Here is a 12,624-nt window from a genome sequence, read left to right on the forward strand (position 1 = left end):
CGCTGGGTCGTGGTCGAGTCAAAAGAATGGCGCGAACTTTTCCCGGCCGAGGAAGTTAAGGGTGCCATCGAAAACCTGAATCCGGGCAAGTCACAGGGTCCTGACGGGCTTAGTGCGGCGTTCTATAAACATTTGAAATCTTTGATATCTCCTGTTCTTGCCGACATGTACAATCAAGCCTATGAAATCTAAGCGCTTCCTCTATCTTTTTCTACGTCCCATACAATATAATTCCGAAAACAGACGACAAGCAAAAATTATTGTATGTTAAAGCATACCGACGCATCTCCCTAACAAACGTTGAATACAAAATTTTTAGGAAGGTTCTGTGGAAAAGGTTAAAAATGGTAATCCAGAATATTTTAGGTCCTCATCAGACGTGTGGCATCAAGGGTCGTAACATAATTACGAATATCTACGAGGTGAGGTGCGTGCTGGAATGTTCCGATGCAATGGGCTCGGGCGTGGCGATTCTGTACCACGACCAGGAGAAAGCCTTTGACTGCGTCTCGCACAAGATCCTGTTTTATGTTTTAAAGCACATAAACCTTGGTACTGTCATTGGACGGGGAGTGGCGATGGCGTACCGGAACTGCACTACACGGTTGATAGTTAATAAGGAATTGGGAGCGCTCATCTAGGTGCAGTGTTCGGTGCGTTAGGGCTGCCCCCTCAGCGCTTTATTTTTTTGTGTATAGATTAAAGCGCTGTGCCTGAGCATCAGTCATAATGGTGAAATAAGCCGATTTAAACTACAGGAGACAGAGGTCAAACTTCTCGCCTATGCTGAGGACATTGCCGTTGTTTGCCCGAACAAAGAAGGCGTGATGTTCGGTGATGAAAGAGAGAAGCAATTTGGGGAGCTCACGTGGAGTCTGGAAAATTGAGGAAAGTGCCTGGGGTTTTGGCACGGTGAATGTATGTCAGCGCCAGCGATATTTGCTAATGTAACTTGGGTAACCACCCCACTAAAGTACATGGGAACCCCACTGGAATGCTATCGCGACACTGAGCCCTACTTGCGGGGGCAGGTGCAAACACTGAAAGATAAAGCGGAAAAAGTGAAAGCAACTGGACTGGCAGAGTTTGCGAGAGCCACGACTTGTAACATTTTCTTCTTGGCAAAGCTTTGGTACGTTAGCGAGTGTTGCATTGTTCGCGTTTTATTGTGCAGAAGCTACATAGCGTATTAGCTGTTTTTGGGTGGGGGTCCACTTGGGAGGGGAGCAGTAGGACAAATTTGTTTCGGCAAATCATTGACGGCGGATTTAGACTGACTCCTCTGTTTGTACGGCAACTCGTAAACCGATTTTTTGTTTCTAGTGATGTACAGTACCTTTTTCTGAGCACTGTAATGCAAGTTTGTTGAATGCGTGCTTTGCCACAATTTCTTGTTCCTTCAAGTTGCATGCCAGGGAGTTTCCATGGATGTTTTAAAGAAATTATTTTGTCATTCCGATTTTGATCAACGCGTTTTTCAATGCAATATTTGGCCAATGTAACAGGGAAGAAGTATATAAGGATGCAGGTGACGTAGTCTCCCCAGTGCCACTGTATAGAGCTCTGAACAGCAATGGTTTAGGACAAGATGTGTTAGAACGAGTGAAGCGAATGTAAGTGTCACCTGGGGCAAAAACTTTCGTTTTTAAATTGCAAACGGGTACACTTTTAGTCGCAACTTGGATGAAAGAAAGGGGGCTCTCAGTTCCATTGGTGACCGACTGTCCTATTTGCAAACAACCTGAAACTTCGGAGCTTGTTTTTCTACATTGTTGGGCCGCATTCTTCCTTTGGGATGTGCTCCAACAGTCACTCAAGAAAGATTTTCCACTTAGCCCACATGCATACGTTTTTTGCGCATTGATAGAGAGGATGGTGTGCCACTTGACAGTGTCGTGTTTTTGGGTCTGCCCAGCATTTGGCGTTCGCGCATGGCTTGGCTGCATTGTGATGTAGACGCGCGACCAACGAGGCAGTATTTTAGGGAAAGTGTGTCATAGTTTGTTTAAGTTCAGAGAGCGAAGAACTGTCCAGCAGAGTGGTTGTCTAAAATAAAACTGCTAACTACGCTTAGGGAATTTTAAATGACAACATCGGGCCCGGGGGCATGGTGGCCTTACTGTGATTTTTCCTTTGTCATTGTACCTGGTACCTGGTGTTGCTGTCCGAGATGGGCAATACAGAAAATAAAGGGTCGTGGTCGAGTGGTTCAAACCCCTAGGGTTGTTGTTTTGCAAGTCGCAGTGGCAACTTCGAATCCCCGAGGGAACATTTTTTTGTAAGTTGATTTTATTGTTTGCGGCCGAAGTTTTCTAAACTGAGTTCACCGTTTTTCAACCGTAATGTTCACTGCTCCACGAGCGAGTTCGCCGAACGCGGAGACTGAAACTGAGGGGTTCGCGAGTTCACGTTGGCGTGCAGTTGCCACAAGCACCGAGTACTTGCTGGCAGTGGGCACAGGCCAGAATCAGTAGACCCGTGGCCTGGTGCGAACACGCTTTTTACGATACAGGCATGAGTGAGGAAAGCTCCAATATGCGAGAAAAGAGCATGGCATTTGAGCGTCTGTGGTGACGCGTAGGGCGTTCATCCACTGCGTAGGCCTTGGCTAGTCATTGCTGCGATTGCAAGCAGTCCTGGGAGGCTTATCCTAGGCATTTCACAGCCGCCAACATGGCAGAAGCACCGTACAATGATTACTGAGATATCGAGAATGGCCATCTAACGATGCCGTTAGATGTCAAGCATGTTTTTTTACAGAAACGACACCGAAACTTGTTTGAATGCAAACATTGGACATCGTCCAATCAAGTTGCATCTCCTGCCGTCGTCACAGCGTTTAGTTGGTGCGACTGCCACAGGCCGCGCATGGTAGTTTTTCTTCTTTCCCGCTTTATAAAATAATCACCGACTTATCAACCGGATCAACAATGAAAAGTGTTAAAATGTGAGAAAGTCTACGCAGTGCAAGCAAAACCGGGAGCTTGACCAATTCACTTCAGTGTCCCTTTATCTGTCGAACACATGGACGAAAAGAACGCGTTTCCGCTTACATCTCCACGCCCACAACCCGTTTCGCTACCGGATCACTCACCGTGTCGCCCTCTACCACGCGCATCCAATCTGCTATACCCGGTTACAACTTAGGCACGGCAACAGAAGTGACCGCTGTGTCTCATCACCGCAGCCGGATGTTGCTCCACGCGGCGCAAGTAGTGCGTTACTGGGAAAAGTTTGAACATGGCACGAATCGTTTTCTTGACTTAGTGGAAATATTATGCTTATAAACTACTGCAGTGACGACAAATAAACTACATGGGAAAAGGCAGGCGATATCGGGCATTCTTAGCAATCTCCTTTCAAAACGCGCGCGCCCGTTTACATCCGGGCCCATCGCTTCGGCGGAGTAATACCGATCATGATTTATTGCCGTTCCTAACTTGTTCCCGAGTATAGATATTTTGACGCGCCGTGTGGGAAACCCGATTGCTCGGACGGACATATGTCCCCCGCTTTAGCAGCGCGTACCGCCGACCCGTCACCCTTTTTAAATCATTTCAAAACTTCTGTGTCCCCCCTCTTCCCCCCCAAGAATGGAGAAAAATAAAGTGGGGAACAATACCCACTCAAGGCAGGCTATGGCTGGTTTAAAGCCAATATAATATAAATTAACGGGGCTAGAAACCCAACTCCTTTGTTTAAAGAATAGCCAATTTGCCGTAAAAAAACCGTACAAATAAAACCGTGCAAATTGGTTTCGCCAGTCGCGGCTCATCTGTTTTCTTTCTCCCTGGGGTGCCTCGTTCGCTTTCTCGGTTACGTGGGCACCGCCGCCTTCGCGGGCGTGTTTTTACCAGGCGCCAAAGTGATTGGAGTAGCAGACATTGCAACCGGATATTATTGCAGATGTCACCGATGTGGGAGGAATCACGGGCATCATAGAGGCATGATGGGCAGTCATGCTCGCACAGGACGAGGAAGTGACTGAAACGACGGAGAATCGCGGAAGGGGCTAAAATGCGGCGTTTTCATTTGCACTAACATCAGTAAAATTCATCGCTCTAACAAAATTCTAGAAGGAGGTGATTATTAGAACAATGATTTGCTTGAAACTGTGACCACCCATGCATCGGCAAAACCTCTTTCAGGGCACCTTTTATTTAAAATCCGGAACGTTTTGGCCTTTCTTTAATCCTATTGGTGTATGCTTATTTGTGCTTTTTCTCTTTTTAAAGGCCGTAGGTGATTTGGAGCCCTGCGCACGGCAGCTGTACTGCGAGCTTTCCTTCGGTAACGTATCGCGAACGCTTCACGCTCCCTCTATTTTTGTGAAGTGCCCCATCGTTGTCCGTGATTGTGGTTATGCCGTGTTTTCGGGTCATATTGTTCATACCTGCAAAGTGTTCGCTTAGGAGTTAGGAAGCACTGTCTACTCGTTGCCGATGATTGCAGTGCAGCACCTTGAGTGCAGGTAACTTTTTTAAAAGCATGTGGTGACTGCAACGAATACCTAAAAAACCGCCACATAGTATTTCCGCCACTTGACTGCTGCGAGCAAGAGATGAAACGTGTGCTCTTTTAGACCAAAAAGTACCACACATCATCGAGCATGCGAAGTCGCTTCTGTTGTCGCTCAAAAACCTGTACAAAGTGAAGGCTAGTAAAACAATTGATATTCTTTATTCGATTCGATATTCGGCTGTTTTCCTTATTAGGTTCGACATTCGATTCAAAAGATACATTTCGGTATTTGCACAATCTCATTATTTACGGCTTGCCATGAGTTCCTTTCAGCTCAGTCCTGTCCGTTTTGTGCCACAAAGACAAAACTGCACTAACGTGAAACTGCACTAACGTAAACCCGTTAATTGGAGATCTCCTTGCAAGTAGTTGCAACGGTAAAATGGTTAAAGTAAAGAGACAGGGCACTTCAAACCTTTAGAAAAATAGTTCCGAGTTCTCAGAAGGTATAAAATAGCATCCTAAATCAGCTGTGTACTTTGTTTTTTCTTAAGAATTTCAATTGCAAAAGAGGTTTAAGACTGCCATCGAACTCCTCAGGACTTGACAATACCAGATATCAGCCATGCATGCGGCACTTAGCGATTACAAGTGCAGCTTGATGTGGGGCCACACTTGAATGCCTGCAGGAGAGAGCCACTATGGTTGCAACTGCATTAACCCCCGGTGCACTGCTGCCAAGCAAACATCACAAGTTATTGTCCACAAGCTTTACAACCTGCGGTCCGCGTGGAAACCTGTGTGCACACCTTCTGAACACCGAAAACAATTATCACAGGGCCTCTGCAGATAGCACTCCCCAAGCGGCTGAGTCAAGTGAGGCCGGGGATACCCTTCTCGTCCCATGCAAGAAAGTGAACCAGAGAGCAAGCAAGCGAGCGAAGAATGAAACGAGCGACAGTAATACCGATGGTGTGGCTGCGGCGGAAATCGAAAAGCGGGCGCTTGAGCTGCTCCATCGCCTCCTCTCCGGCCCAGAAGAAAACGTCCTTCAGCGCCTCCTTCTCTTGCCGCTCCTGCTCGTGTCTGCTCTTCACCACCTTGCCTGCATTGTACCACAGCAGCGCACCCAGACAGAAGCTTCTCGCTCTCAATCTCTCTCTCTCTCTCTCTCTCACACACACACACACACACACACACACACACACACACACACACACACACACACACAAACACGCCCACGCGCAAAAACACACACACACACATACACATATACACATACACAGAGGCACAGTACCATACAATGGTTCCCCTGTGACGCTCATCTGCAAAAAGGCAGTATTGTGGCTTTTCCCTTTGTCAAAACTTCACAGCATGAACTTAGTTGTACGCTGAAATCATTGGAGAGTTGCGAAGAATTGGACATCCCATGTTTGTCCTTTTGGTGAAACAGGGAGAGAACATCTGTTTTTTGCTCGTACGAAAACAGACGTTCTGAATGTGCTTGATTTCTCACAGCACTGTCATTGCTGAAACACCGCGGAGCGACACAAGACAGGGCCACTGATTTCGTTTTACAAAAGATTGCAAAGTTTTCCAGATGCCTACTTTAGTGCAACCTACAGTGTAACCTGAATAACATGACAACCTGCTTCTCTCTGTGGTCCTGGTTAAACTCCCCTTAGTAAGAATGCAGGGTGTCAAGGAGGCATTTTTGGCGGCATGGAAGTGAGGACGCTGAAGTGGGTGTCAACGTCTGTGATAATCACATGAAGAAATAGATAAAGGAAGAGGAAGGGAGCTAGACGGACGTGTCCAGGGATAGGAGCATAAGCAACGAGTGTGTTTGGCGAGCTATCGGCTAGGCACGAAAGTCCAATGAACCTCTGCCCCGAGCCGCATCTTCCTCCTGGACCTCCAGACCGGCGACGACTACGCGACATCTCCATCACAGCTTTCTTCGGTGACAAACTGTCGATCCAATGGGCGAAACCGACGCGTCATCTTATGCCACCACAACGCCAAAAGCCAGGGAACCGGGCCAGCGCACCGCCCCAGTACTATGGCGTTATATACGTCAACACGAACCTTGGTATTTATAACTTTTTATAAAGACTTACTCTCGGCTCGTTACATTTCTTGTTGCTTTGTGTTGTGCAGTTTGTCACCAAATAGTGATGTAAATATAATAACACGAAAGTGTTTTTTGCCCGGTTACAGAACGATTTTGGTGACGTGATATCCATCAAGGAAGGGGCGTCGCAAGAAAAAGTGCCTTTGACATGGCGGTGCCCGGTTTCGATCCCACGACTCTCTGGCCACAACGGGAGGTACGTGGCGCTCTTCCTACTGAGCTACGAACCGAGACGGAAGCATATGCTACGAATGCGCCTTATGTCGTTCCCTATGACTCGTTCAGATGGTGCGCGACGTCTAGAACAGGCGAAGCGAAGTAGCGCATCGTGACGCTAATGAGCGCCGACAGTTGGCGCCTGGATGCCGGCGCCTTCGTATACGGGGGACGTGCGAGAATTGAGGCACCCTCTCCTGTTTTTTGTTTCTCGTGTGTCGGTGTCACTTCGTCTAGCGGGTGATACTCGCGAACCCTTCGCACGAGATAAAAATTCCTTTAACATTCAACTGCTCAACTGCTTCGTGTTTTGCCGATTCGAATGAAAAAGTAGGGATCAACCACTTTGTTTTCCGTACGTCGTCAACATGCCTTGTTCTTCTCCACCTGTTCGGCCTAACTTTCCTGATCACAAGCAATCCGCATCACACAGGTTTACGTGCATCTCACTTCATAAGAGTGCTCACACACAACCCAATCTAGCCCTAGTGGTGGAGCAGAAAACCAGCCCATTCCCCACTTTTGTACTAATTCATCGCATGTCCCATTGCCCTTTCCTCTTTCTCCAACGACAAGGTATCCATTCAGTTGGTATTCACCCAGACCCTGATCATACATTTCCTTGAAGTCCTTAGGAAGCCATACAATCACAGTTCTACTGTACCCAGAAAAAAAGCACGGCCAGGATACTGATTGGGGCCTTCAACTTGATGTTCCTAAGGTGATCATCACTAATTGCAATTTTTATCTTTTTCGTTCACCTTCTAAGGTTCCAGAAGGCTTCTCGCACACCAGCTCTGCAGCTTGGTGCAAGGCCTCAAAGTGTCTGAGTTAAAGGAGTCATGAAGTTACTTTAAAAAAATTGTGTTGGGTAAGTATTTACAATGTGGAACCTTTATAAACAAAGTGTACAAACTATGCACGATATCGGCAAATGGATAAAAAATGTACTTCAGGTTTACAAAGTTTTCCTTTTCAAGTCGTGAGGTGATGTCATCTTACGAATCCAATCATGGCTCACTCTTGTCTGAACTACATGCCGGTGTAGCACGAGCTCACGAAGGCTAAACGGCAGCTATATCATCGCCGCCGTTATGAAATTCGCCCGTAACTGAACGAGGAATGTTTGGTCCCTGATTCGACTGATCAACATAACGGAATTAGCGCTAAAAAAGTCGCATAAATAATCACGTCTAAAGTAAGCTGGGTATTTGTAGTTTGTTTACGCTTTTGCGCACTGTTAGGAATGGTCCTTCCGCTAGCCGGTATGGCTCAATCTTGCCGACGTCTTTTTGACATAGCTTATAATGAGAGTTACGTAGCGAACGTGACCATCTTGGCCTGGCGATCGAGGTTGATGTCGAAAAGCGTAAAATTAGAATTTACAACATGAGTACGTTTATCGAAGGCTTCGGCTGGACGAAAAATGAAACGACACCATCCTTTACTCTTATTGCGCAAAAATAACAGCGAGCATCAGTGGTGCAGCGCATCGCCGAATCCCACCACCGCTTCGTTTGGCTGCTTTCCTTGAAATAAAGGGCGCCGTTAAACTTGTTTCGCTAATTGAACATGCTCCCCTCTCGCTCACTGTAGAAGCGCTCAACAGGAAGTCTGCGGTAAACCTATGGGCGGAGTAGAATTTAAAAAAACCACAACCGAGTCCTTGGATGCATATGGCAGCGGATTTTACACCGCAGTTCTTGCTCGCGCTCTCCTTTACGTATTTAGCTGAGTACTTAAAGTTTCGTCCTTTATTCCGGGTGGCCTGGTAGCCCCGACTTCGAATCACATGCTGGCAAACGTTTTTTTTTAATTCGTCGGCTTCGTGCTCACACTAACGCCTAAGACTTGAAGATAGCGAAGGTGTACGTAACCTTCAGGACTGCCACGACTGTTTAAGTACACGATTCCAGCTGATTCTCCTATTCTTCGGTGCCGCAATGACCTTCACTCCACCAATGTTGCTGTAAGTGCGAGTTTGCTTCATGTTTTTGGAAGTGATAATCATTGGACGTCCCTTTGGAGGGGCGTACGCGATGACGTGTTCTATTTCCGAGCAAGTGTTTCCAGGATTAAAGTGAACTCTGGAGTGGTTTTTCGGCCACTGTTGGCCAATTTCCCTAGAGGGTATCGTTGGTTTCAAAAAGTGCGCCAATGGCGCTGGGCTGTCGCTTCCACCTTGTCCAATCTCCGTAACTGGCTATGCTTGGCTTGACAAGTGTACGAAGGGGACGCTGGGTGTTCCCGACGATGCCCGCGCTCACCTGCGCGATCTCGGCAATGTCTTGGTATTTTTAACCGCGGACAAACAATTTGCCAAAGAGCTTCGCTGTTAAAAGGCCAGATTGCGAAGCGCATTCAGCGAAACAATGCCAACTTCGGCAGAGGAACTGTGTAGAATAGGTACAAATACCCAGTCAGTTCGAGTTCTGCAATAATGGTTGGAGACAACTGAAGCAATCGCGTCACCGGTAAAGTGAACAGTAAACTGTTTATCGGAGCAAATGGTGCCCGGACTAATTTAAAATATGTATTTACAGCTTTGCAACCTAATATCCATACAGAGCGTTTAACTGTCGAATTTTCTTAAAATGACTTGTCTGGTAGTTGCGCTGCCGACCGGAGATATGGCATGGTCACTTGCGATGCGCCTCCAAACGAACACTGCAAAAGCATCTCCAAAATTCCACAGGCAATTGATTGCCAAGCTCTTCAGGATTGATGTTTTTAAAAGGTTATTGATCCAGACAAAATCAAGAGGAAGCGAATGAGTTTCCTGTTCCCGACCCCTTTAAGATGTCTATGAGGGCTGGTGGACACTTCACCGTGGGAATTTTGGTCAAGTGCCAAGCACAGTTTGAAGAAATGATAAGGATAGTAAAGAGCTCTATCAAACAGTCTCGTTCTTGTCCTTATGCTTTCGTGGAGTTGTGGTTGGCGCTTTACCTTCAATGACCAATTAAAGGTGTCGTCTCACGCAAGGTTGGCAACTGACAAGGACTCGGATTTCTCCTAGCCACGCACCGATCTCCTTCACGATGGTGTCGTCAATGTTGTCGATTCTCAGCGGCTGCACGGGGGAGACAGGCGAGCACAGCAGGCAGACGGGCGTCAGCGTCCACACTTGCAAGGCAGGCTTTCCAATTCGCTCACCGATGCACATCAGTACACCTACCACTGCAGCAATGTTACAATACTCCACAGCGCAATGTCAAGACAAGCACAGCGAGATTGTTAAAAAAGGGCCAAGAGGGGCTGGAAACGCATTTGAGCTGCTCATTGCGAAAAGCATGAACGAATGGGAACTGTTTTCTGTGGCGGCAATGTTATGCTTGCAGTTCAAAAAAAGGGGGCTAAAGAACACAACACTGCAATTATTATGCAGAAAAAAAAACGCGCAAGGGTTACGGCTAGTTGGTAATTCATTGTCAACACAGCGCGAGAAAGCCCAAGGACGAACGAAGACGACAAACAAGCGCTGTAGACGACAAACAAGTGCTTGTTTGTCGTGTTCGTTCGTCCTTGGTCTTTCTCGCGCTGTGTTGACACAAAAAACGAAAAACGGTAGCCATGAGAGTTCCACAGCAGTACAAAGGCTTCCGCACGCCGAAATGCGGTAGCAGACTCCATTGTTTTGGCACCATATAGGTTATTCAGGGCAAAGGCCGCAATCTGTTCTGAAAGCTTGCATAGCGACATTTTTCAAGGGAGGTCCTTATTCACTTGCCTAGCAAGTGCACATTCCTTTTTTTTTTCATCAAAAATTCTTGAATGTGTCACATTGCATTTCTGGTGTGACCTAAGCCCCTGCCCACTCTTCCATTTTATCGCCCTGCTGACTACACAGATCGCTGCAGGTCAGCGTTGTTGCACGACTTGCAAGCCTCGCAATGCTGCGGCAAAGCGAAGCTACAATCTCTATCTTTGTCTGCGACAATGTGGCGTTCTAACCACGTGGGTGCACTCCAAATGCACATGTAGCCAAAATATCGCTCGCCCAAGGTCCTCACTTCCAGCAGGAACCGGCCTCCTGAGAGTCAAAAATCGGGTAGGTTAGTATTGGGACAAAAACGTACGCGAGCCACTTCAAAACACTGGTGCCAACTGGCTGAAAAAGATGAGAAACACACAGGGAAGCAGCCTTGTGTATAATGCACATGCTGTTTGAGCCATCTGAGAGGTGTGGCCCGAGGTATGCCCCTTTTCGGTCCTGTGCCCCTCACCGCACTCTGCAGGAGAAAGGTGGAGGTGATCTCGTAGACCCACTTCTTCATTTCCTTCCTTGAGCCACGCTTGTACAGGTCGGTGATGATCAGGAACAGCTGCACAGTACAGCATGATAGCAAAGAGGCAGTGTGAGGCACAACACACCTTTAAAATAGAATAACTGAGCATACCGTATGCCCACTGCAACGCCCGAGCCGTCGTCTTTGGTTTTATTCGCTTCAAAACCAATAACTTCAGCACAACCTTTTCGCAGAGCCCAGTGGCGGCCAAACAATCCAATCCGGATGCGTCTTTCCAAGGGAACACAATACGTGGGCTCTCTCTCATCACATTAACAGACCAATTCGCGAACTATACGATCGCGAATGACTTGTTATAAAGGTTGTAAGAAGGCAAACCGATGCATGATTAGGTCATGCCTGGAAAAACTGTACACTGCAGAACATATTCCCGGATGCTGTGCCCAGAAACATTTTGCGGCCACGGGCTCTATTCTCGACGCCGTAAATTCACTGTGCACTGTGATTTTCTCGAAAGCTTTGCCTTATTGGCTTTCACTTTTGTTCAAGTGTTTAAAGTCGACAAAGTGGTTGTGTGTGCTTTTGCCTTTTTGCCGTTTCACGACGTTTACTGCCACCAGTTCCTAGGTATAGGTTATTTCTTGCTACTGAAAGAGCATAATTCTTGGCGGGCGATGAAAAGCTAGACAAAACGCAACATACATAAAAATGTAGGCATGCATTTGCTGTTCAACAACACTAAGGCTTCTATGTCACGCCCTGTGTGTGACTGGCTTAGAAGACGGGACGTATTATAAACAGGCGGCGGGAACCCTTACCTAACCCTTTGCCACTCCAGCATGCAAACAAGAGCCGTGAATATCTAAAGGCTTACAAACGGCGGCTGCCGTCGCCGTAGAATAGGGCAAAATATTTTACCGACCTTCGGAGCGATGAAATACACGTTTATTTGCGGCATGCGCATACTTGCGCGACCCGTTATTTGAAACTGTGTTCTTGCCAAATAACTAACTGTTTACAAGTTAGCATAAAGTAGCATAAAATTACCGTCCTGTATTTTATTTTTATGTTTTGCTGTAAAAGAAATCATTTGTTTGGCGTAACCGCAAAATAAGAGGACAGGACAACCCTATCTAGTACAACAAAAAGAACGCATGAATTTGTCCACACTTTTCCTAGTAAGCTGGTCTGTCACATGAGAGAATTCAGGAGAAAAATAACAAACAAAACTGACTGTTTTATTCGTTACTGCACTGATTGAGTTCGAGCTTGACGAATGAGTAAATCGGGCGCAGCGGTACGCTGAGGCGTTATCAGGCGTAGAGTTTTACTACCCTTACCGCGTTATACAGCCGATGGTCACGACCATCTTTTTCTATGATCACGCCATAAATCCGTAACGTAGCATCAGACGATATCGTGGTGGCGGGGATGGCCGGCAAGTTGATAACGCAATGAATCTTGCATTAAAGCAGAAAGCTCATGCATTTTACTAAAAGCGACTGAACTAAATTGATACGGTAATAAAGATTGTGTGATGTTGTTTTGCTAAAGAACTGTAAT

General features: G+C 46.8%; 1 protein-coding gene across 3 annotated transcripts in view; it reads right to left on the bottom strand.

The window, feature by feature from the left end:
* Positions 1-12,624, bottom strand: part of LOC144147096 (uncharacterized) — a 393,394-nt gene that overhangs the window by 326,644 nt on the left and 54,126 nt on the right. For 2 of the 3 annotated variants that reach the window (XM_077679154.1, XM_077679153.1), the window contains exons 4-6: positions 11,038-11,136; positions 9,839-9,884; positions 5,429-5,566 (exon numbers count right to left, since the gene is read on the bottom strand). In XM_077679154.1, the coding sequence (XP_077535280.1) occupies positions 5,429-5,566; positions 9,839-9,884; positions 11,038-11,136 (283 nt within the window). Of the gene's footprint in view, positions 1-5,428; positions 5,567-9,760; positions 9,980-11,037; positions 11,137-12,624 lie in introns of those variants that run through there. The other variant, XM_077679155.1, reaches the window with a different exon arrangement.

This window comes from Haemaphysalis longicornis, unplaced genomic scaffold (assembly GCF_048455015.1).
Source record: "Haemaphysalis longicornis isolate Haplotype H1 unplaced genomic scaffold, Haemaphysalis longicornis Haplotype H1 scaffold_7, whole genome shotgun sequence".
Classification (NCBI taxonomy): domain Eukaryota; kingdom Metazoa; phylum Arthropoda; class Arachnida; order Ixodida; family Ixodidae; genus Haemaphysalis; species Haemaphysalis longicornis.